General features: G+C 33.7%; 1 protein-coding gene across 1 annotated transcript; it reads left to right on the top strand.

Moving 5' to 3' along the window:
• The first annotated feature begins 11,559 nt into the window (after positions 1-11,559).
• LOC133336767 (DNA replication licensing factor Mcm5) lies at positions 11,560-20,498 on the top strand. The gene is made up of 4 exons (XM_061545050.1): positions 11,560-11,714; positions 11,778-12,888; positions 19,491-20,312; positions 20,368-20,498. The coding sequence occupies exons 1-4, from the start codon at positions 11,560-11,562 to the stop codon at positions 20,482-20,484; spliced, it is 2,205 nt and encodes a 734-aa protein (XP_061401034.1). The 3' UTR covers positions 20,485-20,498.
• Positions 20,499-27,493: the final 6,995 nt, after the last annotated feature.

The raw sequence follows: 27,493 nt of genomic DNA, 5'->3' as shown, positions 1-27,493 counted from the left end.
GACGTTGCGAAATAAACACTGATCGTTGTTGATTATGTATCATACATTGTTAGAGTCTAAACGCAACCATAGAGTCTAGAGTCAGCGACAGTCGTTTGCCGTGTGTTTCTTATAGGCAACGGGAAATCGCGACGTCTGACGTTCGCGTCTAGCGGCATGACGCTAGAACAGATTTTATTCATTTTTGCTCAGCGTCATACTCAAAAATTCTCTCTTGCTCTCAATTGAGTTGCCATATTTTAGGTAAAAATCAACAGTGCTACCAAATTTCAATGAGAATTTATATCAAAACATATGGCAGTACTGTTAAAAAAAAAAACAAATATTTTCAAAGATTGTGGATGTTTTTTAACGAATTATTAATAAAATGGAAGAAAAATAATTTTTTCAATAATTTTATCCAAATTCCTTGACATTATTGTTTATTAAATAATAAATTGATTTTGGTTTGCACAACGTAAAATTTTCTGTCAGAAAATGAAAACAAATAATTGACATTTTGTGCCGCTAACGCTAACTCTTTCGTTTGGTTTTCACGCCGGCGAAAAAGTATGACGCTGACTCGTGACTCTCTGGTTGCGTTTAGACTCTTAAGTGGCCCACAGATGATCTTACATTCATGACATCAAAATCGTGTACGTGTGCATGAAGCTTCAGCGCACATGGTTCATACCATGGCGCAATAAATAGGTAGTCCATTTAGCGCAGCTGATGTCTCGATTAACTGTCAAAGTGGATAATTTCTACTTGTATTCCGTGTGCAATGTTGCCAACCATGTTAAATATTTCATTAAAAATATGTCAATCGACATGCATAGATGGAATTTTATGGAATTTATTATACATTTTATTTGAAATAGATATATTAGATACCAATTAAAATTCCAATTTCTCAAACGGCAGACACATTCGCACGCACAACAACAACTTAATGGGTCTCATGCATAAAAACGAGTAAAAGCGATGAGTTGAGTCAAGTAAAATGTATTTTACATATGTTCTGTCACTTTATTTACATATGCAAATCAAATTCGTCATGTGAAACATACGGAAATTTCAATGTGTCAAAACGATATGCAATTACATATGTATTTTTTCCGAATAGGACGCGCTCTATTTTCGTATGTGAAACATAAGGAAATCAGCTGTTTGAATGAAACACGTTGTCAAAGAAATGGATAAAAAGGCAACAATTACAAATTATTATTTCGTTTGTAGGTGGTTAATGAAAAATGATGTTGATTTAAGAAAACATAAAAGTGTTTTTTTTTTGTTTATAGGTTATGTCATATGTAAAATAAATATGCCGATTTGAACACAAAAAATAAAAGTTTTGTGTACGCTGCTAAATTTGGCACACATAAGGAATTACATATGGATGAAATAAGTGACAGCACATATCTAAACTACATATCGTGTAAAAACACCATAAGCAATTGCTCGTAAGTTGAGTTAGATCGAATAGCAACAAGTTTTGGTCAATTTCGTATGCAAAAAAATGAGTTCAAACCAATTGTAATTGCTTGAGCAAATTGAGATCAAACTACTAATTGTTATTGAAGTGCTACCATGTCGTCAAGTGGAAGTGAATTAGAAGTTGAGTAAATACTAATAATAAAATAGAAACTGACGATATATCTACATTTTTAGTACAAAAAATTACAGAAAATAAATATTAACTTGAAAAAGTCAGTTAGCAAGCATTATAAATAAGAAAACATCAATAACTCCAATTGCAAATGGAAAGCAACAATTTGCTTGCCATTTCATTTGACCATCTTTTATTTGCTCTGCATCTTTCGGGAATTTTATCCACTCGCTTGCTTTGGATATAAGTTTTGCAACATCCGCAATCGTTCGCGACACAGTTGATTGATGTACTCCAATATCTGTGACTATACCATTTTGGAATCTAGGATCTGCACAGAATATTATACAGAGTCGAATTTTATCAATGTTGCAGAGGGCACCACCACGCCTTTCTTCTGACCACTTAACAAAAACCACTTAAACAAAAACCCTAAGACCACTCCAACACTTCTATAACAAAACCTTCAGTCTTTCAATAACAAGAGCCATTATATAAACAGAAGTCGTTTATGTAGTAAATGCATTTTATTCCATTTTATATGTTTTATATTATGTTGTTGTGGTATTCCCTGTGATGTTGGTTTTGAATTTTCTTCTAATAATTTTTCTAGTTCTATAACAACAACGCTTTATTTTTTCGGCTAGATTCTGATTCTGAGATATTTCACGTTTGCCTAATTGGTGATTATTATTATTCATAGACTTGACTGGGATTAGTGGAAATTATCATCCCGCAAATAATACCAATTAAAAAAAATGTGTGGATATTTTCCATGGTCAAGATTCTCTTGATGTTGAAGACTTTGCTTCTTGCCTTGCATGTTCTATCAGTGGGTGCATAGTCTCCATTACAATTGGAGCAATGTATTGGAGTCTCATATGGTGTGGATGTGCCTTCGTGTACTTGGTAGCATGATTTGCAATACGGGTTTGCCTGCTTGCAATGTCCTAATCACTTGGAAAGATTATTCTCCTTCCCATTGATTCATATAGGAGAATAATGCGCGGTAGATAAACAATATCAAGATGGCGATTTTCTTTGCATTCGTAAAGTCCATTTTCCGCTTCCATAATCTATTTTGGTTACAGTTAGAATATCACCGTTATTTACTGAAGTCACGTATTTTACTAATACAAAAATACTGATGCGCTGTCTCTGTGGAGAAATATTATGTCCTCAGATTAACTAAAGTTTAATATAAAAGGGTCAAACACGAACATATTTGCGGTGAAAAGGTCAAAACATGAAAGACTCAATGGGGAAACACAAAGGAGGCGTTCAGGCATGGCATGTTAGGTTTGGCTTGTTTAATGTAAAAGAATGAATGAGAACGGCGTACAAAATTAATGTTGACTCTGATATTCATTTTTTTAATTGACATTTCATACAATGCCAACCATGATCCAATAATAAGGTCGTCCGATAAGGCCAGATGATTTCACCCGAGCTGTCAAAATGCTTTCGATTTTGACTAAATTGTGTGAAAACGTAAACAAAATATTTGACATTATGGGGGATTTTACTCCAAAATTGTCGATAACGAGTGCTTCTGACACGACCTGTTTATTGGATCATGATGCCAACTTAGGGATACGTAGTCGAGCGCAAAAGTCGACTTTTAGACTTTTCCAAATTGATTTTCGACTTTTGCGGTGTAAAGCAAAATCGACTTAAAATTTGATTTTTTAGAAGTATTGTTGTCAACAGATCAAATCAAATTTTGGAATGTGCAATTTTTGGTTAATTTCGGCTTTGTGATAATAAAGCAAGTATTTTTAAAGAAAATCCAAAGTCGACTTTGAAAAAAGATTTTCGCAGATCAAAAGTCGATTTCGACTTTTAGACTTTTCAATACAAAAAGTCGATTAATCGATTTATTTATCGCTATGCCAACTTAATATTATGAGATTGTTGTTTATTTGTGGTTTATTTGTATTTTTATTAATAGAAAATTATAGATATATTAATGTTTATAAAGACAATGCAAATTAAAGTTAATTCAAAACTTGTTCACAGATATATAGACGTTTTGACGTCTTCGTCTTAAATTAGCACGTCTGCTTCTGTTGAAGTTTCAACAAGAGTTGATACTTTCTAAGAAAAACGGCACGAAAACGAACTGCTGGCGAAGTCGGTTTTTCATACAAGACAACGAAAACGTTCCGCTTTTGCGTTACGTAATTGAACCGTAAACATCATGGTATAGTAATAAAAGGTAACAGAATGGTACAATTATAAAAGGTAAAAGCAAATCTCAGCTGATTTGATTCCAACGTAATACTAGTGTCAATATGAATTTGACAAAAATTGTTTTTAAAAATCTCCCAACAGGAAAATTGGGAACACATACAATTTGAAATTGTTCTTTACTAAATGTGCTCCCTTATTCAATTTACTCAATCTGCCTGCTGGGAAAGTTTGAAGAGGCACATCTTTCTTCATGGAATCAAATGGCGTTGGCACTAGTATAACTTATAACAAATTTTCATGTGGTTGTTGTATAGCACTTGATGTTTCCTTCTATTATTATACCCATGGTATAATAATAGAAGGTTGTTGTACAACAAACGATACAACAACCACATGGATATTTGTTGTTGTAAGTTTTACTAGTGTCAGTGTCTTTTGACATAAAAATGTAAACAAACAAACAAATTATCAACAAATTATATTTATTTGAAAATGAATATTTTTGAATCCTCACAATAAAGTTTGAAAAACATGAATGAAAATCTATCAAATTTATATTTCTATCGCTTCTACATCTCTCCTATAATTAAGCCATTGCCACTTATATGTGTAACACGTATGAAAATGCAGGGAATTGAAAGTTATTCCATGAAGAAAGATTTGCTTCCTCAAACTTTCCCAGTAGGCAGATTGAGAAAATTGAATACGGGAGCACATTTAATAAAGAACAATTTCAAATTGTATGCGTTCCCAATTTTCCTGTTGGGTGATTTTTAAAAACACAATTTGTCAAATTCATATTGACACTAGTATTACGTTGGAATCAAATCAGCTGGGATTTGCTGTTACCTTTTATAGTTGTACCATGTATTATACCATGAGGTAACAGCAAGCATAGTACAATAATACAAGGTAGAGCAGAATGAGGTGAATAACAAAAAAGCAGCTATGCACGTTTGGCCTCTTCTGCCAAAAATAAAATAAATATACGCAACAAGAGTTTGTGTTTATTTGACATTTTTTTCAACACAAAACTAAAAACGCGAAAAATGAATAAAAGTTTATGATTTCTTCCCAAATTCCAATAGGGAATACAATAAAATATATGGTTCATCCACAACAAAGTAATTACTTCCAGACGAACGTGTTAAAAACATAACTTTCATTTCAATTAAACTTGAATATATTCCAATTTATTTTGAATTTATTTGACATTGTATTCAAAATAATACACACACATATACGAAATATGTATTTTGATTTGATGGAACAAGCCTTGAGAAAAAATTTTAATCAGTTGGTAGCTGTGCCTACCTTGTAATAATTATACCATGACAGCAAGTCCCAGATGATTTGATTCATACGTAATACTAGTGTCAAACTCGATATTTGACATTTTGTCATTGCATTGTGTTTTTTTCAAACGTTATTTCAGAACAAATATTGAAATAAATATTTACGTAGTACAAAATTTGAATTTTTAAGTACAAAGAAATTGGAAAGTATTTTATTGTTCCAACATGCGAAAGTGCGTTTTATAAAAAAAGAAATCAAAGAACAAAGTCAAATCTGGGCTAAAATTTGTGGGACGGATTTTAGCACAGACGAATGCATTTTGTTCTAAAAGACGACGTTCGAAAAGTATAAAAAAATGGAAACTTATGCCACGCGCAGAACCATTTATGGTAGAAACACTAAACGATTGGAATTTAGAATGATACGTAAATACATATTTATGAAAATAAGATTAATGTAATAACTATATTATTTAATTTCGGTGATATGATGACAACATTTAATTCCGCAGGCGCTGAAGATTACTGTCAGGAAAAGGATATAGACGAGGAGTATAAGTAAGCTTTCTACAAAATGTATATTCCTTCTTATTAATATTCCTTCCTTTACGTATGCTATTTCCGACAACGAATTTATTTATATCATTATTAAAATGTGTAACATGTTTTTTCTTCCAGATTCCCAAAATCATACAGAGAAGTATTTCCTCAAATATGCGGATTATGTCAACATTTTGTTAATGGCTTAATTTATTTTCTTTTTATAATTTCAAGTATATTATTTATGATAAAGACATTTAAGCATCTCTTCCAAGCAATGTGTTTTTCAAAATCTCTTTTGGCGGCTAAGATGCACTATACGCATATTATAGACTAGTGAACATAAAAAAAAATTATTTGCCCAATCTATTTTAACACTCCGTCATAGTATTGATTTTGTTATATCCATATAAAATATGTACACAATTTCGGTGAGGGTAAAATGCTAAGACGACATTACCGATCATCTGTTGTAATCTCGATATCTTCAGAAGAAATTCAGATAGAATGCTGACATTTAGCACAAATCTGTGCATTACCTAAGTCATGTCAAGATTTGGCGTACTCCCATGTAGCGGTGCCCTCAAATTTCCAGTATTTTGAATATATAAATATTATTTCCAAACCTATGATTGATATGTATGGTGCAGCCAAACTTATCTTTCAACAACAAATCCACCCAAAAATTATATGTGTTCGTTGTTAGAAAATATATTTTTATTCCAATACGGCGTAGCAGATACGACATTTCGGTCTCCCATAAGTGATGCAATCATTAAAAAATTTAAAACAAAACACACATATTTGCTACCACCATTATTGAACTGTTTACTGTTCAATAGTGGCTGTATTTATTTCTTTAATATCAATCTTTTCAATCCGTAATTTGTTGCATTTCTCTCTTTTGAACTCTTTGTTTGTTCTTATTGCTACTGCATTCATTGGAACAGGATCGGCCAGTGGTATTGTTTACAAAAACACACCTATGGATTCTCCGCACGCAAGCACATACAATTTTCTAATTTCTTCATTTAACGACCACTACAATGGCTAAATGTGCTAAAAGAAAATAAATTAAGACGAATATTTCTTTCAGATATTACGTACCGCTATACAGCCTTTCCAGAAAAAATACATGGAAATATTTGAATTGTAATTTAAAATTCAAAATATGTATGTATATAAAATTTTTATTTGGGTATTTGTTTACATTTCTGTCCATATGTCATTAGCAACTGGTATAATGATATCACCAACGTATGGCAATGCTATGCATTTACGGTTTACTTCTCGGAATATTGCCTTAGCGCATCATTGAAAAACAGATAGTGAATTCGACAATCGAAAAGGTACTTTTCAAAAATATGGGTCGCGAATGATGTAAATTTTCGGCTTGGTTCGGCTACTGGGATTTGCAAAATCCCATTTTTAAGGTCTATCGCAATGAAAATTCTGGCGTTCTGAAGACCAAAATGCCTTCTATTAGTGCAATGGTTATGGTTATTATAGTTAAAGATAATTTCCATTATCTTTAACCATAATTTTATTCAACAGTCGGTAATCGACACAAAGTCTTGCTTTTTTGCAAGATCTACTGATTATCTACGACACATTTTTTAACTAAGGGAAGTCGTCTAGGCGTTGTTGATATTGGCTTATCCTCAGCAAGAACAATATTAATTTCAATATTTATAGACTTACACTTTTCCGGCTTATATATTCTAATGATTTCGGTTGTCTGTGCCTTAGCTTCTTTATTTACCATTTCATCTATTTCTAATTTTGGTTTTGTTTCCGCATCAGTGGTTTAATTTATTTATTTATAAAATTTATATTATAGTCCTATCCATCAATCATCACGTTTGTCACGAATTATCCAATTGGTTGGCTTCCAGCTAAGCAAAAGTTTCCATTACACGGTTTTATTTTACAATAAAATTTTATGAAAATTTACTGCAAGTGTCAAAAAATGTCAATTTCCACTGTTCCTTTCATCATCTCGTCTTTTGTTTCTAAGAATCTTGTTTTTGATTGTTTTGCAATATCTGATACGCAGACTTTGGTTATTTGATTGAATTGATCGCACTTAAAACATTTTTAACCTTTAATCTTGTTTCTATAATCCCTTTATTTGTGGTCTTAATAGTACGTTTACATTGTACCGGATTTAATTAACCCAGTGAGTTTTAATTGTCAATCCCATTAAAGTGGGTCATAAAGTGCAAAAAGTTCTAATTTACATGCCGTTTTAACACCACAATTAAAACATTTAATTTCCTTCTTACTATTGTTATTGTCACTTTTCATTTGTTTATTTTTTTTTTTTTTTGGTTAGCGCTTTCATAATTGTTTTCCATCATATGTTTATGTTTAGATATTCTATCAATCACATACTGTATAAGAGAGCTTTCATCTACTAATACTAATTCTGCAATCTCTTACACTGAAAAAATACTCGAAATCACTCTCTTGTCATCTTTCACTTGCAGAAAAGTTTGTGTATTTGAGCACTACTTATTTTATTAGAAAATTCTTCACGAAGTGCCGCTTTCAATTTATCCCAGCTCGTTAATTATCGTTCACTTTGTACAAATAATGTTGTTTGAAATTCTCTCGTTGTTTGTAGTTTTCTCTATATGTTGCCGTACTACTTCGGTTTTGTTGTTTCCACGGGTTGCTGTTTGGAGGGTTGGTTTTATTCTCATAATCATCACATCTGCTGCGTCGTTATCTTCAATGATACTTGTAAGTAAACTACTCGTTTGTAAATTTTTGGAAATATGCAGGTCGCTGCTGTTGTAGTCTATGCCTATGACGTTGCAAGTTGAAACTAAATATGCTGTCGTCAACTGCGTATTTAGCTTTTTGTTGATACTGAAACGAATTCTCGACCCATCAAAACCTTGGAATTCTCTCAAAAGGTTGTCTGTTTTGATCAGTCTCCTTCTGACTCAAAAACAAATTTATGTAGGGCAGTTACGATCTCCTTTCTATTCCTACTAATATTTTCACACAAACATTCCAAACTACTCATTGTTTTTCTGCGGCTTTCATAATATACAAAATGTAACGTATTTTCCGTTATTGTTCGGGCGTTTTTATTTCAAAAACAAACAAAAAACACAAAATGTATCGGTCGTTTTGTTTCTTTTTTCTCGTATTGTGTACACGTCTCGATTTGAATTTAAATAAACATTTTGATTTTCTCTTGTTTTTGTTGCTTTCTGTTTTTAATGTCTTTTAATTTTTTAGCACATTCATTTTATTTTCAACACCTTGACTTCTGCTAAATTTTGTTTAGGATCCCGGTTGAGCTCCGAAAATGTATGGGGCTATTGTTTATTTGTATTTTTATTGATAGAAGATTATATACTAAGTTATGTTTATAAAAAGAATGCTAATTAAAGTTAATTCATATGTTGTTCACAGATATATATAAAATACAAATGTGGCCGTTGACATCTCAACAAAATGAATGGAATGTCAGGGTTCCTTCTCAAAATCGCGTTGGGAATATGATTTAGATATTGATTCATCTACAAATCATAAATTTCTTCTTACCAATGTTATAAAATGTATCTATAAAAAAGGATTTTAGAACTAAAAAGAGCGATCAGCTCTCAGATTTCATACAAAGCCAACTTAACATGCTAGGCCTAAGGGGGAAACACATACGAGGATTCAGGCCATGCTTTCCTGTTGGGTCATTTTTAAAAATATAATTTGTCATATTTATATGGGATCAAATTACGTTGGGATCAAATTAGCTGGGTTTTGCTGTAAAGGGGGAAATCATAGTAGGATTCATCCCTGGCGTGTTAAGTTGGCTTCACCATTATTATTTTAAAATAAAAGAAGCCAACTTAACATGCCAATCCTGAAGTCCTCTTATGTGCCCCTTTTTGTGCATTAAGTGTTTTCCCTTTACCTATATAATTGTACCATGCTTTTATTGTAAAAGAATAAAGGAGAACGGCGTTAAACCTTAAGTTTGACTCTGATATTCCCACACCATGCCTGAACCCATGGTACCAAGGTAGATATACAAGGTAGCCGCAACGGCGAATTTCTACAACAAACATCGGTTGTTGTATTTTGATATGTCAAAAATATTTTGCAGAAACAAAAAGATTGACAAGATTTTTTTACACAAATTCTTGTAGAAAATATTAATAAAATTATTTCCAAAAAGGTCTTCGAAGTTTGGAGAGTTTCATTCATAATTTTGTTTTTTAATTTTTTGGTTCAACATTACAACAACATTTTTGACATTTATTTGCACCAACAGCTGGTCCGATGCGCCTACCTTATTAAATACACCTTGCATGGTACAATGAATAGGTAGTCCATTTAGCGCAGCTGATGTCTTGATTAACTGTCAAAGTGGGTAATTTCTACCAAGGTGTATTTAATAAGGTGTAAATGACAATCATATGGATTCAAACTTTTTTCTTTATAGTTTGTAAACTAAATTGTCAAAAACATATTCAATACTATATTTCGATTTCAAAAATGGCGTTTAAATTTAGGCTTTTAAAATAATAAAAATTCAAGGAAACTGCATCCAAAGAGGGGGGCAGAAAGGAAACCTAGGCTCAGTTGTAACCCCGTTCGCCGATTGGTCCACATATTTTATGTTATGTGTGGAAATCTGTCCAGAAATCCCAGCTACTCATCAAATCGAGGAGATTATGTTAGCCTATATTGAAATCGGCCCCTTGGTGCTTGTCACAATTCTCGGCGGAGGTTAAATACGCCTATGGAAAGATTTTATACGGTCAACACAATTTCCATGATTTAGTCTTTGGCCGGGGTTCATGTCCTTCAATTTTCTTTGTGAAGGAAAGATTTGAAGCCACTCCATAGAACAAATAGATTGTAATCCACAATATAAACAACATCACAAGGAGCCATGGGCTAATTGTGGAAAACTTAAAACTAATCGCGACCAGGTCTTAAACTTTATTTTTCACTGACCTAAAACCGCCAATAACACAAATTCAAAAATAATTTAATAATTGTTTTTTGTTTATTTTTGTCAAAAACTTATTGTCAGCATGACAATTTAATTTCTATAATAACAATGTTGTTTTTGTAAAACATTTGTTGTTGTATCTGATGCATACACCTTGTTTAATACACCTTGATTTCCACTTGAATTCGATGTGCAGTCTTGCTAACCATTTCAAATATTATATGAAAAAAATTGACAGATAATCGAGACAAAAACAAAGTTTTTTGGTGGTATACATCACCTTATTGTTGCATCATGCCTGAACCCTCGTATACAAGGTATATTTAATAAGGTAGCCGCATCGGCCCAGCTGTTGGTGCAAATAAATGTCAAAAAGGTTGTTGTAATGTTGAACTAAAAAATTAAAAAACAAAATTATAAATGAAAATCTCCGAATTTCGAAGAGCTTCTTTGGCAATACTTTTATTAACATTTGGTGCAAATAAATGTCAAAAATGTTGTTGTAATGTTGAACCAAAAAATTAAAAAAAAATTATAAATGAAAACCTCCGAATTTCGAAGAGCTTCTTTGGCAATACTTTTATTAACATTTTCTACAAGAATTTATGTAAAAAAATCTTGTCAATCTGTTTGTTTTTGCAAAATATTTTTGACATATCAAAATACAACAACCGATGTTTGTTGTAGAAATTCGCCGATGCGGCTACCTTGTATATCTACCTTGCTCGTATGTGTTTGCCCGTTTACATGTTGACGTTTTTTTGTATGTTTTTAATGTAGGCAGCACTGTATATGACAAAAATATGACATGAATTTGTTTGATGCTACCTTAAAACCAATTTAGGCGGGAATATCAGTTGAAACCATTTTTTGCCAGGGTTAGCCGTACTTCTGCCTGCAAAAGTTATTTTTTGCCTCGATTTAAGGAACATTTAAGTATACAATTTGTGTTAATTTTTTTGCGCACAATGGAAGGTTTTGATGAGGCTGGAGTATTTTTCTCCGATAATTTGCTTGGAGATGGACATCAAGATGGGAATCAAATAAATATGCAAGCCGTGAAAAAGAAATATAAGGAATTTATTCGAACATTTAATGAAGATAATTTTTTCTACAAATATCGGTAACAAGTTATATTTTAACAACATTATAATATTATATATACATAAATCAAATTATGTTTTAGAGATACTTTAAAGAGAAATTACCTTAATGGGCGTTATTTTTTGGAAGTGGAGATGGAGGACCTTGCGGGTTTTGACGAGTCGTTGGCTGATAAGTTAACAAAACAGCCGACAGAACACTTGCAAATCTTTGAGGAAGCTGCTCGTGAAGTTGCCGATGAAATAACAGCACCTCGTCCAGAGCAAGAGGAAAATATGCATGACATACAAGTTCTGATCATGTCTAATGCCAATCCAACAAATATTCGAGACATTAAATCTGACAGCGTCTCGAAATTAGTGAAAATTGCTGGTATTATTGTGGCTGCATCTGGTATTAAGGCAAAAGCAACACGAATGTCTATTATGTGTCGTTCTTGCCATACAGTGATTCCCAATTTGAAAGTTAATCCTGGGTTGGAAGACTATGCTCTACCCCGTAAGTGTAATACGGATCAAGCGGGAAGGCCAAAATGTCCCCTCGATCCGTTTTTTGTCATGCCCGATAAATGTAAATGTGTGGATTTTCAAATACTCAAGTTGCAAGAACTACCCGATTTTGTGCCGCAAGGCGAAATTCCTAGACATTTGCAGTTATTTTGCGACAGGTCTTTGTGCGAAAGAGTCGTACCAGGTAATCGTGTTTTAATACAAGGAATATATTCTATAAGAAAAGTCGGCAAACCCTCGCGTCAAGATGGACGAGAGAAAGCTGTAGTTGGTGTAAGAGCACCTTATATGCGTGTCGTCGGTATAACTGTAGATACAGAAGGATCGGGTGCTATATCTAGATACAGCAATATAACAAGTGACGAGGAAGAGACCTTTCGCCGTATGGCAGCCTCGCCAGATATATATGAACGCTTATCCAAGTCCTTGGCTCCCAGTATTTTCGGTTCAGATGATATAAAAAAAGCGATTACATGTTTATTGTTTGGAGGTTCCCGTAAACGTTTGCCTGATGGATTGTGCAGACGTGGTGATATCAATGTACTACTACTAGGAGATCCTGGTACAGCAAAGTCTCAACTCTTAAAGTTTGTGGAAAAAGTTGCACCTATCGGTGTCTATACTTCCGGTAAAGGATCAAGTGCTGCTGGTTTAACCGCTTCTGTAATGAAAGATCCTGCAACAGTAAGTTAACAATTTATTCATATTCCATTGCAAATATATTAATTAAACGTCATTACACGGGGTACTATTATCCCTTGCTGTGTTATAATGCTATTATAAAAAGACCTTGCAATAACAGGCAAGGAACAAATAGTTGTGTTTGACGTTCGGAAAGGAAAGGCCAGGAACAAATATTTGTGTGTTTGACGTTCGGAAAGAAATCTGTTTATATGAATTCTAGAGCTTTCAGCTTTTATCGTTACCACGCCAATCATCTCAGCTTCTTCCGACCAAGGGGGTATAGTGTTATGAAACTACCGGTTCTACCTACAGGTACTAAGAAAATATTTAACGTTTCAACGACTGATCTGAAACGACCTGAGTCCCACTATAGATAGAAAAATATTGCATGTAATTTTTTCCATAAATAACGGGTTTCGTGAAAAACATCGACTTTCAGCTAGAAACATTATTCAAACATCGTGTGATTTACTATACTGCAATTTATTTGAAAATATATTAAAAAAACAACATAAATTTTGGTAAATTAAGCATTGATAAAATCAATTACAAATAAAAAATCTGTAAAGTCTATAAAAATTGGCAACAATTTGTACAGTACACCTAACATTGAAAAAAAGTTTCTAGCAGATAGCATAATTTTTTATGCTTAACGCAAGATCTTGAAAATGTGTCAAACCTTAAAATGTTTCTCTCCGTCAGGCTAAAATATATTAAATGCACATTCTATTCAAAAACCAGTGAGCGGAGCAGTATAGTCGGACGGGTAATATTTCGCGATATTTGCACCATCTTGACCCACTAGAGGTCACCGAAAATTATAGGCGTTGTACTTGACCATACCTGGATCCTCATGGAAAATGTCCAAGCGATCAGCGCTATATTTCCGTCCTCTAGTGTGGTAATGAGTTACTAAATAATATCTGAATACGTAAGCACCTGTGAATATTTAAGTGTAACTCCCACATCCGATTACTTACAACCTAACTGGTATCAATTTAAAGGCCAACCATTCCTCTTAGATATACTATCAACATCTCGGATCTATGTCACTCAGGGGTAAATATATACGCTACAGAATACACATTTTGTAACTTTCACACAAAAGTAAGGGCCAATTTGACCCGCTAAATATTGACTGATCTTTATCAAAACAGGCATGCTTATTCTTTGGCCCGATCCCCTTCTCCATGCAAAAATTTTTCGCGATTTTTGGGATATAATTGCGGCCTCTGGAGCGACCAGAAAAACTGACAAAAATTAAGTATTTGGTCCATTTCATCCCCTAAATATTATCCGATCTTTACTACAATAGGGGTCTTCATTGGCCAGAACCCATCCTACATGCAAAATTTCGTGAAGATTGGTCCATAAATGTGGCCTATATCGTGTTTACAAATTATAATGGACAGACCGGACGGACTAGTCGAGATATGACGATCGGTATACTTAAAGGTGGTTCTAAGACCAATATTTCGCGGCGTTACAAACTCTTGGGGCTGCACAAAGCTATAATACCCTGACAACATAGTTGTGTAGGGTATAAATATTATTTTGGAAAAATATTGTCATGTTCATTAGATTTTAACAACAGAATCTTAGCTGTGTTTTAAAAACATACTGGTCAACATAGGCGTTTATCTCTGTTCATTCAGTTGTGACTGATACATTTTTGGATCAAATATATGTTGTTCTACTCGAACAATCAATTTGATATAATTTCCTCAATAGCTTTTTCTACCCTCCACGATTTGAGATAGTGCTCTGAAATTTGCACATACATTGCTACTACTCCTAGGTTCACTATTTAGGGTAGCCACATAACCGTACCTCGCAATATGAGAAGTTTTGACGATTTTTCAACAGAATGGGTTGTAATTGAGCAGAAAATATCCGTACCAAATATTATCAAATTTGAAGATCTTGGGCACGGTTTAAAACAGAATATCTATACTTAAAATTATCAATATTGGCAAGTATCTAGGTAATCCCTCAATTTTCGGTGTTTGACTGTAATTTTATATATTGGATGATCATTGAGTAGAAAATGTTCCTTAAAAATTTGTGCAAGCTTCGGAAAAGCCTCCATATAATGGCACTCCACATTTTTGGGGATTTGGTCACGTTTTTCAACCTAATCAGCTGTAATTGGTTGTTTTATTTGGTAGCATGAATCCTACTTAAAATTGTCAATATTGGTCCACTCCTCTGTATTTTGGGGGTTTGGATACGTGTTTCAACCAAATTGGCTGTAATTTTATATTTTAAATGATCAGTGAGTACAAAATCTCCTTACAAAGAATTATTAATATTGATCCAAGTTTCCGGGTAGCACCCATATAATGGTAACCCCAATAATTTCTCATATGCTGTCAAATATTCCTACCAAAAATTCCCATTCCCATTGTAGTATCTAAAATATGTCATTCCGGGATATTGGAGGTGAGACACATTTCTGCGAAAAATTACCCATTTAGGTCCAAGTTTTGATATAGCAATACATACAGGTCTCGCCCCATTTTCGGTATTATAAAGACATTGACCTAATCTCATACAGTTGGCTATAATTTGGCATAACGGATCGCAGAACATCATCCCAGAAGTTATGCACTATCAGCGTTCGAAAATAAACATTATGGTACCGTTCTATAGTGTTCTGTACCGTACCAAGGTGGATAGGTACACTAAAATAACGTACTGTACCGGTACACAAACACTAAAAATATTTTTAGCGTTACTGTTCCGGAGCACAACGAAAATCTTAGCGTACCTGCTGCGGTACACTAAAAAATCGTAGTGTACCGACAGCGGTACACTAAAAATCGTAGTGTACCGACTGCGGTACATTAAAAATCGTAGTGTACCGACTGCGGTACATTAAAAATCGTTGTGTTCCTCTGGACTGAACACTAAAAATGTTAGTGTTCCGCTTATCGGAACACTAAAAATCTTAGTGTTCCACTTGCCGGAACACTAAAAATCGTAGTGTTCCACTGGTCGGAACAATACAAATCGTAGCGTAACAATACAAATCGTAAGTTTACTTGCAATTAAAAAAGTGAAAATGTCCGTTTGAAATAGGTATTTTGACCTGTTTTTGTGACAAAATTATACAGCTTAGGATAAAATTTTCATTAATTTACACAACGAACATATTTTCCATAATATTGGGAGATCTCCTTGTAAAATTCTAGTAAGAAAAATTTTTTCTTAAAACAATTATACCTGCATCCATCTATGATTCATAATTTTAGAAAATTTTAGCAAAAATATTCAAAATTTGGTGATTGTCACACAATCAACATAATTATTACCTGCTTATTCATTAAAAGAAGTGTACAAATTACGCGGGTATAAAAAAAATATTTTTATGATTTTGGGATAAATGTTACAAAACCACATATTCTTTATGATTTTTGCACAGGTAGTCTTATGCAATACATTTTTCCGATCAGCGCAATCGATTATCAGCGAAAATGTAATCCAATGGAATTTTCAGTTGCGAGTTGGCATCAGATTGAATTTTCACTCGACGACCTTTTTTAGTTATAAAATATTTAATATTTAAAACTGTAGATGCTAATAACAAATACAAATTTAACAAGTTTTCTATTTATTAAATCTATTGAAAAAAATATATAAATTTTATTCATACAAAAAATAAAATATAATTAATACATCTTTTTGTGTTCCGACAAATGGAACACTACGATTTTAAGTGTTCCGCCAAGTGGAACACTACGATTTTTAGTGTTCCGCCAAATGGAACACTACGATTTTTAGTGTTCCGGCCAGTGGAACACTACGATTTTTAGTGTTCCGGCAAGTGGAACACTACGATTTTTAGTGTTCCGACCGCGGTACGCTACGGTTTTTTAGTGTTCCGACAGCGGTACACTACGATTTTTAGTGCTCCGACCGCGGTACACTACGAATTTCGTTGTGCTCCGGAACAGTAACACTAAAATATTTTTTAATGTTTGTGTACCGGAACACTAACGCTAAAAATTTATTAGTGTTTGTGTTCCTGTTACGGTACACTACGATAGTGTACCGTTTTTTTGCGAACACTGTGAACTATATCTAAAGGTTCTTACTCCCGTTTTCCAACCTGGGTGTTATCGGTAGTTGGCATGTTCAATACGAATAGGTAACATCGGACGGAGGTTTTGGTACAACCATAAAATTAGATATTATGCTATTTTTCTAATATTGCTGGTTTTTTGTGTCGGTTGTTCTCTTTACAACTAAACTTAATGATAGAATTTTGCAAAGAAAATATCTCGTATATTAGTTTTCTCTGTGATACACATTTTTTGTATGGGATATATGGGAAGTGTTCTGTTTATAAGTTCAAAGATATTGAAAAACGATTAGGCATATAACCACCTGATTTTATATTTCCCGTTGCATAACAACATTTCATTTACATTAAGGAACAACATGTTAATATTATTATTTTCAAGCAAATTAATCTAGGGCATGGATCTTAGAATCCGAATACCCTAAAGGCCACGAACTCGATTCAGAATGTCTTCTGATTTTCCATCCTTGCATTAGTCCCAAAATGTTCCTGTCGCGTGTACATTCAATAATATACTTCTCAATTATTTTTTGTATTCTCCCGAAAAATGTTTCAATACAATGTCAATCCAATTTAAAAAAATTAAATATTTTGAAAATTTTCAATGAATGACAAATGTAGGCTTAAAGGAATGATACGCTACCAATTTTCGCCCAAAATACCTCAAAATAACAACTACGACGTGGTGCTATCAATATAGCTCGATACTAAATTCGCGGAAATGCAAATATGCTTCAAAATATTTTTTGCAAATTTTTCGCGATTTTCATTTTTTTCTCACTTTTTAAACCTTCCCTGAAGATCCACGAACACTTCAAGACTAAATTGAGAAAAATCCGTTCAGCCGTTTTCGAGTTTTAGCGAGACTAACGAACAGCAATTCATGTATGTATATATAAGATATTGTGACTATTTTTTTATTTTTAATTGATTTTATTAATGCTTGATTTACTTAATTTACCAAATTTAAGTAGTTTTTTAAATATATTTTCAAATAAATTACAGTAAAGTAAATAAATAAAATAATAGTGTGAACGACGAAGGCTTCAGGACAGGACAAACACAATTTATTTTTGGCTCGAAACACGGGTTTCGAAAATACTTTCTGTCAATGTTGAAAATGTTCATCTTTATATTTCTATGCACAATAATATATATATATATATATATATATAACTCAGAGAAAACTCATTACATTTTACAGTTTTTCTTTGAGGAAGGCGAAATTGAAAGCGAAGCGGCTAAAATTGTGAATCGTGTTTATGGTTCCGATACTGTAACAGCCAATTATGTGCAATTTTGGTTTCGTAGATTCCGTTCAGGAATTTTTGATGTAAAAGATGCACCTCGCACAGGTAGATCGGTCGTCAAAAATGTCAATAAAATCGGATAAATTATCGAAGTTGACCGACATGTTAGCAGTCGTAACATCGCCCAGGAGCTACGAACTGACCATGAAACTGTTTTAAACCATTTACAATTGACCAGAAACGGCCAAGATTGGCCAACAGGAGAGGTGTCGTGTTCCACCAGGACAACTTTAGGCCACATACATCTACAGTGACTTGCCAGAAACTTTAGAAGCTTGATTGGGAAGTTTTAATCGATTATTATCTTTTTCTTGCATTGCAAAATTTCTTTAATGATAAAAAATTTGTATCTAGGGAGGATTGTGAAAATCGACTACTATATATATATATATGGGTATATTCAAAAATGTTTTAAATTTCTTGAAGTTGAAGTTTGCAAGCTCATAACTCGCGAAATATGAACTTATTGCATATAATTTAAATTCATTTCTATAAAATGAAGTGTTCTTGCCAAAAGTTGTGTGGAAGCTGTGATGGTGGTAAAAAAAAATGGGTGAAAATGTGTTGAAGCCAACAAGTTTTTTGTGTTCTTTCCTGATTTGTGGCTAAACTACACAGCACGCACATGTTATCAGTGATTAAGTTGAAGAATACCCCATGGACAATATGGTTCTAATGTATGATATTTCGAATAAATCACTGCTTCAACCCAAAACGGATGCTGACATTTTGAATCCAGATTTTCGCAACCAAATAATGGGCTAAACTGATTATGGAAATGTAGAACTCGTGATTTTATTTGTATATCTCATGAATGTGTTCGTCGTAGCTTCTATTCAATTGTATTCCAAAGACGAAAAGTTTGTGTGTAAATTGCGGATATAGGTACCTTGAATATAGGGAAATTTATTTTAAATACATTCATACGTCAAAAATACATAGATACGCGAAAAATATGCGAATCATTTTAAAATAGATGTATTTTTTGTATTTTCACTGGCGATTACTGAAATCGGATGCGCATAAAAAACTTATTCACGTTGCCGCTTAATGAAACATCAAAAAATTCAAATTTTTTGGAAGAGATTGATTCGATTAAAACAAATGCGTTTAATTATTTGTGAAGAAACGAATAGGAATTCAGTTTTTGCTTTTTTTATTTTACAGGGAACGTACTATACTTAAACATTTAATTTTATATATTTTAGCGCAATTTTGTTATGGAAGGAGGAGCAATGGTGTTAGCCGATGGTGGTGTTGTTTGCATTGACGAATTTGATAAAATGCGGGAAGATGATCGTGTTGCTATTCATGAAGCAATGGAACAACAAACTATATCTATAGCCAAAGCTGGTATCACAACAACATTAAATTCTCGTTGTTCTGTATTGGCGGCTGCTAATTCAATATTTGGGCGCTGGGACGATACCAAAGGAGAGGAAAATATTGATTTTATGCCAACTATCTTATCCCGTTTTGATATGATTTTCATAGTGAAAGATGTTCACGACGAATCGAGGGATATTACGTTAGCTAAACATATAATAAACGTCCACCTTTCATCGAATAAAGCAGGTACAACAGAACAAGCTGAGGGAGAAATTCCACTGTCCCTCTTTAAGAAATATATTCACTACTGCCGTACACATTGTGGCCCCCGTTTAAGCGAAGAAGCTGGAGAAAAATTAAAAAGTAGATACGTTCTTATGCGTAGTGGAGCTAATCAACAAGAAAAGTCAGCAGATAAACGTTTAAGTATTCCTATTACTGTGCGCCAGTTGGAAGCAATAATCCGAATTTCAGAATCTCTGGCAAAAATGAGTTTATTACCATTCGCAACAGATGAACATGTCAACGAATCCTTGCGATTATTCCAGGTATCAACATTAGATGCTGCCATGACTGGTAGTTTGGCTGGGGCAGAAGGCTTTACCACAGAAGAGGACCAGGAGATATTAAATAGGATTGAAAAGCAATTAAAGCGCCGCTTTGCTATTGGATCACAAGTTTCAGAACAAAATGTTGTTCAGGTATTTATTTCATTTATTTTATTTTTAGCGTTTTCTAATACCTTCGTATTTACAGGATTTCTTACGACAGAAGTACGAAGAACGTAGCATTTTAAAAGTTATTCATACAATGATACGTCGAGGGGAGCTTCAGCATCGTATGCAAAGGAAAATGTTATATCGTTTATGTTAAATTTATAAATTCTTTGAAATTTCTTGTATCTTTCTCGCGAAATATATCTTTTTTCGAAAACTTCAATCAAGGAATGTTTTAATAAAAATTTATTGAAGGTTTTGACGATGAATGATTAGTGGATTAGGAACAGAGCTCCGAAATGCTCGCTCGAATTCGAGTAAAGAGTGAAACTCGCTCGAATTCGAGCGGGAGTACTCCTGCGAGTAGAAAAAGTAAATAGAGTATACTCTATTTTTCTCTGCCACTCAAATAAGAGCGCAAGTGCTTCGCTCGTTTTCGAGTGGGAGTGAAATACGCTCGAAATCGAGCAGATTACACTCTTGCCGAGTACTCTTTTATTTTTATTTATTTTTTTTTTGTGATACCGTTGTTTTACTTGATGTTGTTTATGCATAGACTAATGAATGTATAGACACCAAAGTGCTCAAGAAAGTGCTAGTGAAGTGACTCAAACCAAAAAACTCAAAGCCAATTTGTAGCAAAAGTAGACAGATTTTATATATTTTTATCCTGTGTTATAGATTTTGCAAAAATCTAACTATATTTATTGTCTTTTACCATAAAAATTTTATAAATATGATTTAAAAAGGAAAATACCTGTTAGCTAACTCAATTTGAGAGAGCGTTGGTGAGAGCATTTTGGTGTCTACTCCTTCATTTGTCTATGGTTTGTGTGCATTGTTTTTTTGTTTTGTGATGTTTGGTGTGCATTACTGCTGGGAAAGCATGCATTAACAAGCTCGTTCTCTGCGTTCCCTTTATGTAAGTCATTTCAAATGGCGGGTTCTCATTTATTCTCCGATCATTTTCTCTTTGCACAGCCCTAGTTTGTAGCTTGTCGTAGAATGAGCTATTAGCGCGCTGAAATTAATAGTGACAGCAAGACGATCCAGCCTCCAAATTGAAACCCTCGACAATATTTTGATACTAAAATTAAATAATGAACCACTTATGCATTGATGGGTTTTCTTTCAAACCAGCGCTTTTAATATTTTTGGAGAATACTTTTCTAAATTTTTTATGCTTTTAAAAAAATATTGAATTAATTAAATCACACGGTTGAATTCATTTTATAAATATGAAATTAAAAAAAAAAAAAAAACATAAAAATCGTATATGGTATAAGATTTTTTTTTGTACCTCACATGTGTAAACATTTTCAATAAACAAAATAATCAATGTCCTTTTATGTTTTTTGTACATGATCTATCTCCCCACAGCACACAAAAGATCAACATCAAAAAATGTTTCAAGATCTATTAATAAGGTCACCAAGATAGCAATCGAAATCGGAAAACAGCTGTTTTTTCTCAAGTCTAATGTCAAAAATGTCGACTTTGTTTACGTTTTCATAATGGAAGTCAATTCACAATAATGCATTTTGACAGCAAACTTGAGAGGTATCCATAAACAGCTGGTCTCCCTTGGTGACCTTATTTATAGGCCATGAAATGTTTTTTACTACACACACACACACACAAATAATCAAACAACCAAATTCATTTGTCCACTCGATTTCACTCTTAGAGTGAACTCTTACTCTATTTCGAACATTTTGACTCACACTCTTTTTCTTCAACAAGGAGTAGTCGCGAGCACTCCCACACAAAATAAAAGAGTGGAGAGTATACTCCCTAAAAAACTCGTACTCTTTACTTACTCCCACTCGGGAGTATTTTTCACTCGCGAGTAAAATCGAGCAAATCGGAGCTCTGATTAGGAATGTTTCTGTGTAGTTTGAAGTTCATCCGACAGAAGGCGCAATATTTATTTTTTTTTGTGTTTTTGTACCGTAACTCAAGAATTACTGCACCGTTTTTTTATGTATATGCTCTACGAGGGGCGTGGAGTGTTTCTCTTTTATTTTTAAGATCGTTTTACAGATGGCGCGGTATATAGTTTATTTTTGTTTTGCCCGAATAGGCTTGGGTGCTTAATCGACGTTAAATATTCCGACACCAATTCATACATATCTGCACCGATTTTTACCAAATTGTATGTACATGCAATATGGGGCGTGAGGAGTGTTTATGTGTAGTTTGAAGTTCATCTAACAGATGGCGCAATATTTATTTTTTTTAGTGTTTTTACACCGTAACTCAATAACTTCTACACCGATTTTGGCCACACTTTATGTAGATGCTCTATAGGGCGTGAGGAATGTTTCTGTTTAAATTTAAGTTCGTCCGGCAGATGGCGCGCTATATAGTTTCTTTGCGTTTTGCTCGATTAGAGATTGGGTGCTTAATCGACGTTAAGTATTCCGACACTGTAATGTAGACTCTACCCAAATCCGCGGCATCGCATTTCTCAATATTAATTAGTAGTTTAATGTCATTATGATTATGTCAAACAAAATTGTGTGCTGGGTAAGCAATCACCTTCCCTCATTTATAACTGCTTTTTACTGTTTCATCATGATCGTCATTACACCCCCCCCCCCCCCCATTAACCAATACCACCTTCAAACTTATTTGCGATTCCTCTTTGCTCTACCCTCTTCTCTAATATTTCTATTATTTTGCCATTCTTCTCTCATTTACACGTATGTGATAGATCCCCAACAGTACGTGTTTCATTTTCGCTTGTTTCATTTTGTCCAATACATTTTGCAAAGCTGGCACGGTGGGGAGTTTTACTTAATCGAACCCAAAGGTATGTGAGAGGCTTAGAGGTACCCAAAGCAAAATTCAAATGATCTTTTTCATTGTGATTACCGAACGATAAAGAACATAAAACGATACTGTGAACATTTCAAAAATTGTGAAGTATAATTTTAAGTATTATCCAACACCGTAATATAATCTTCAATTATCTGATTAATCAGACAGTAAAACTTAAATCAGACACCCAATTAAAATTTAATCACAACCATTTTCATCAAAACTATTAAAATTTTCTTCAACTATTAAAAAATTGATTTTTAAAATATCTGATGAAGTTTTCGGCCATCATAATCACTATTGCGTAAGGAAGTTGAAGTGTTTTATATATACCACCATCAAAATCTATTAAAAATAAAACCGAACAATCAGCTTAAAATTTGTGAAGGTAAAATACAATTTTTCTAATATTGACCAAAAAGTGATTAGGTTTTTCTGTCATCCATAGCCCTCTGGTAGTCTCGATTGGCTACAGCCCGGTAAATTGTGGGAACGCATATTGTGCAGAAGGAGGGCTGCGCAATTTCAAGATCCACTCCAGAAATCTTCCTGACCTCGGAGTTAAGGTTTATGCTAAAAACACCCCATTTCTATGGAAAAACAAGAATTCAGGAGGATTATTATGAATTCCCTAATAATAAAAGCATAACACGTGAAAGAATATACAACACCAACCCCTATTCGACGTTGGAATCCAAGAGCTCCTCATTCAAATTATATGAAAAAAAGGAAATTTCTACTAATACATAATTTTCAAATTCTTCAGTCTTGATAACATACGTAATATCACACACAACCACACCCTATATCAGGCATCGACATTTCAAATTACGTAAATACTCAAAGCATAACTTAATCATTTTTGTTCATCCAGCCACATTTTGTCCAAGAGAAGATCATCGAGGCCTCGACGTTCGTCAACGAAGGACTGAATATAGTGGTAAGTCATACACAAAATCCTATTCTCCATTTTTTTTTGGGAGCCATACATGCTTTCAGGTGTAAATTACATAATTTGAAATTCTTGAATCTTAAGAATAACTTTATTGGTAAAAAGTTGCTAATGTGATATTTCGTATAGCGTTCATACTGTTAATTATTTAATTATTTTTTAATATATATTTTAGTGTGATATACACGTGAATAGTTTTTTTGAGATATCGTCAGTCAAATATTATTTAACAATTCAAACTTATACTGCTTAAATTATGAATTCAAAACCTTAAGCGACTTTTTATATCATAAAATATTTTCTCATAAAACCTCCACTGTATAATCATTCTGTAATTGAAACGAGCTTAATGTTTGCTAATTATCATTAACTGTCATCCAACTTATCATTACTAAAGTACATGTCTAAGTGCGTATATGTCAGAACATAATTATAGTGACAACGAACACGTTGTATCGAACATGTATGATTGTTCTTAAATAAAGTTGAATTGTAAATGGCAATGAAATTTATATTAGGCCTTAGAATGCTAAATAAATGATGTTTTTTGTAAATTTTGATTTAAGATGAATCATTAAAAAGTTGTTATTTAATGGCTAGGATGTAGGAGTAGAAGGGTATTCGTTTTAAAGAAGGGGTCTTATTCAAAAATTATGGGCCAATAAGACCAAGGTTGGGAAGGGTCAAGAGGCCACCGATTCTAGACCATCAAGAATCGTTATATATTTTTCTTACGATAAACAACTTAAATTTATTTTCACTGGTAGGGGTTACTAGTTCCATTCAACAATATGTGTGTTATTAACAGATATTAGTTTCAGTTATGGGAGTCTATATACAAATTCTTTGTTTATGTTGAGAGTAGGTGCTAGGACTTCAAGGGGACACGAACCCCCCCAACCGACTTAAGCTAGCAAATAATGGCTCCCAGTCCTCTTGTTATCCAGCGAACAGGTAGTTTTATTTTTTGTTGTTATTTCCCTACTTCTCATACAAGGCGGTAACTATTTTTCTTCCAGTTTACCAAGTTGTACATTACATAAATAAATGGCGCCCAACGTGGGGCTAAAGTGGCCTTAAACTTTGGCAAACACATTTTTATTATTGGGTTATTTTCCTGATCTGGATTTTACCTAAAAATTGTATTTGCTATGCACTGATTGAGCCAAACTTTAGGTCAGAACAATCTGATTTTCAGATTTATCTTAGGAGCCCTAATATGCAATAGACCGGATGTTACAATTAGAGTTCAATTTTGAAAACGGCGGTAGGAAGTCATTTATTCGGATTGAACTATGTATTCGAATAGTTATTGGACTTCTATGGATTGTCTATTGTCTGATGGTTTCGGAATGTAGACCTAGAAACTATCCAATAACATTTTCAATACGAGTTGAAGTCGAATGAACGGAGTTCTATTTGTCGTTCGTGATTACTTTCATATACAAGGAAAATGCTTTGACTGAGTTATGAGCCTCCTATTTGATAGAGGATTTACTTTATTTCAGCTTGGGGCGTTATAAAGTCCCTAGACAATAGTTTGGTAACGAGAATAATCAGCAGGTTTGTTTGTCAAATTAGTTTCATTGTATACTGAGAATATTCACACCATAGCCCAATTAAATTTTTTCTAATGTTTATCGTTTTCCTTTATAATCATTCTACTCCATTAATACATCATCACCTAGCCATATGAATATATCTATCAATTTATATTTTTAAATATTAATATATATATTTTTTTTGAAGTGTTAGGGGAAAATATAGGAGAAATTAACCATTTCCTTAGCGACTTATTGATAAACTTCTTTATTCTAAATTGTTAAATGAACTTTTTAAAATGACTCAACGTAGTCCACTTAATCCATTGGTATCAACTTTAGGAGCACATTCGATGGCTTCCGTACAGCATGAGGAAAAGTGTAGTGTTTGCGATGAAGCTATACAGTTTGATTCTCAAGAATGTTATTCTATTCGAACTTGTGGTCATCATTTTCACCGCATTTGTATAGAACAAGCATTGTCTACCTCCACAGAATGTCCGCACTGTAAATTGCCTTGTGATCTAGCAGATTTGCGAAAATACAATGGTCCTTCAGACAGGAACGAAAATACGTCAGTGGAAACAGCCACTCAGACAGCTTACAACAAAAAGCCTAAACAAATAGCTCGAGGCAAGGGTAGAGGGGCTCTGGCCAATCGGCCAATAACCAGAAATTTGAGTAAATCAATATTTACAGATAATTTAGATCTCAATGTTACTCCTCAAGGAAACCCCGATAGCTTTGTCGAAATTAATGAGGCGTATTCTCCAATGAGAAATAATACTATGTTTCTTAACCCCCCTCAGAACAATCCTGAGCATAATCCACTGAGACCCTCATCACAAAACTCAATCGAAATTGATTATTCGAAAATTAATGATATGATTGAAAATAATATTACAAAATTTTTTCAAAATTTAAATCTTCAACCATATACTTCAGTAAATGCTCCACCTCCAGTTGTTCAAGAACAGCAAAGTGCAAGAGATAATAATAACCATCATATCCAGCAGGTTAACGTTCAGAGTCGCAGACAAAGCTGTAGCCAAATAGATCAAATGATCTCTTCACGGCCTGAAAAATTGACGGCTATTATCCAAAATTGGAACGTCAAATTTGACGGCTCCAGTACTGGTCTTACAGTCGAAGAATTTTTGTATCGCATCAAATCATTGACTCAAGAACATTTTGAGAACAATTTCACTATAATATGTAAAAACCTCCCCGTCCTGTTAACAGGAAAAGCCAGAGAGTGGTATTGGAGGTACCACAAGCAAACAGACTCCATAGAATGGTCCTCATTTTGCGCAGCTTTGAAATGTCAATTTAAAGATATGCGATCAAGCTTTGAAATTAAAGAGGAGATAAGAAATCGCAAAATGAAGTTAGGCGAAAATTTTGAAGCCTTTTATGATTCGGTGTGCTCTATTGTAGACAGATTAGAACACCCTTTACCGGAGGAGGAACTAGTAGAGATATTAGTTAGGAATCTAAGACCAGAAATCCGCCATGAACTGCTGTATGTTCCAGTTTTTACAATTGCACATTTACGGAATCTCGTTCAAAGAAGAGAAAAATTATTTGCAGAGGAGTCATATCGAAAAAATGTCTCGATAAAGCCACAATTTAACGCAAATACTGTTCCTCGGCGAAACATAGCCGAATTAGATAATTCCGAAGACATAGCCACAGCTCCTTTGGGCGAAGATTTCGTTGACGCAGTTAACTATAACTCAAATTCATCGAAATGTTGGAACTGCGATCAATATGGACATTTCTGGGACGATTGCGTGCAAACTCGCACAGTTTTTTGCTATGGCTGCGGCACAAAAAATGTGTATAAGCCA

This window comes from Musca vetustissima, unplaced genomic scaffold (genome assembly GCF_032173495.1).
Source record: "Musca vetustissima isolate MV318-11 ecotype Yass unplaced genomic scaffold, APGP_CSIRO_Mvet_v1 utg17077, whole genome shotgun sequence".
Lineage (NCBI taxonomy): Eukaryota > Metazoa > Arthropoda > Insecta > Diptera > Muscidae > Musca > Musca vetustissima.
Note: the sequence above shows the minus strand (reverse complement) of the source record. Positions and strands in the feature narration are given on the sequence as shown.

Bases quoted from the DNA above. Each gene is read 5' to 3' on its own strand.
- LOC133336767 (XM_061545050.1), top strand. From the start codon at position 11,560: ATGGAAGGTTTTGATGAGGCTGGAGTATTTTTCTCCGATAATTTGCTT. The intron at 11,715-11,777 runs GTAACAAGTTAT...ATTATGTTTTAG, and splicing joins AATTTTTTCTACAAATATCG to AGATACTTTAAAGAGAAATT. The intron at 12,889-19,490 runs GTAAGTTAACAA...TATATATTTTAG, and splicing joins TAATGAAAGATCCTGCAACA to CGCAATTTTGTTATGGAAGG.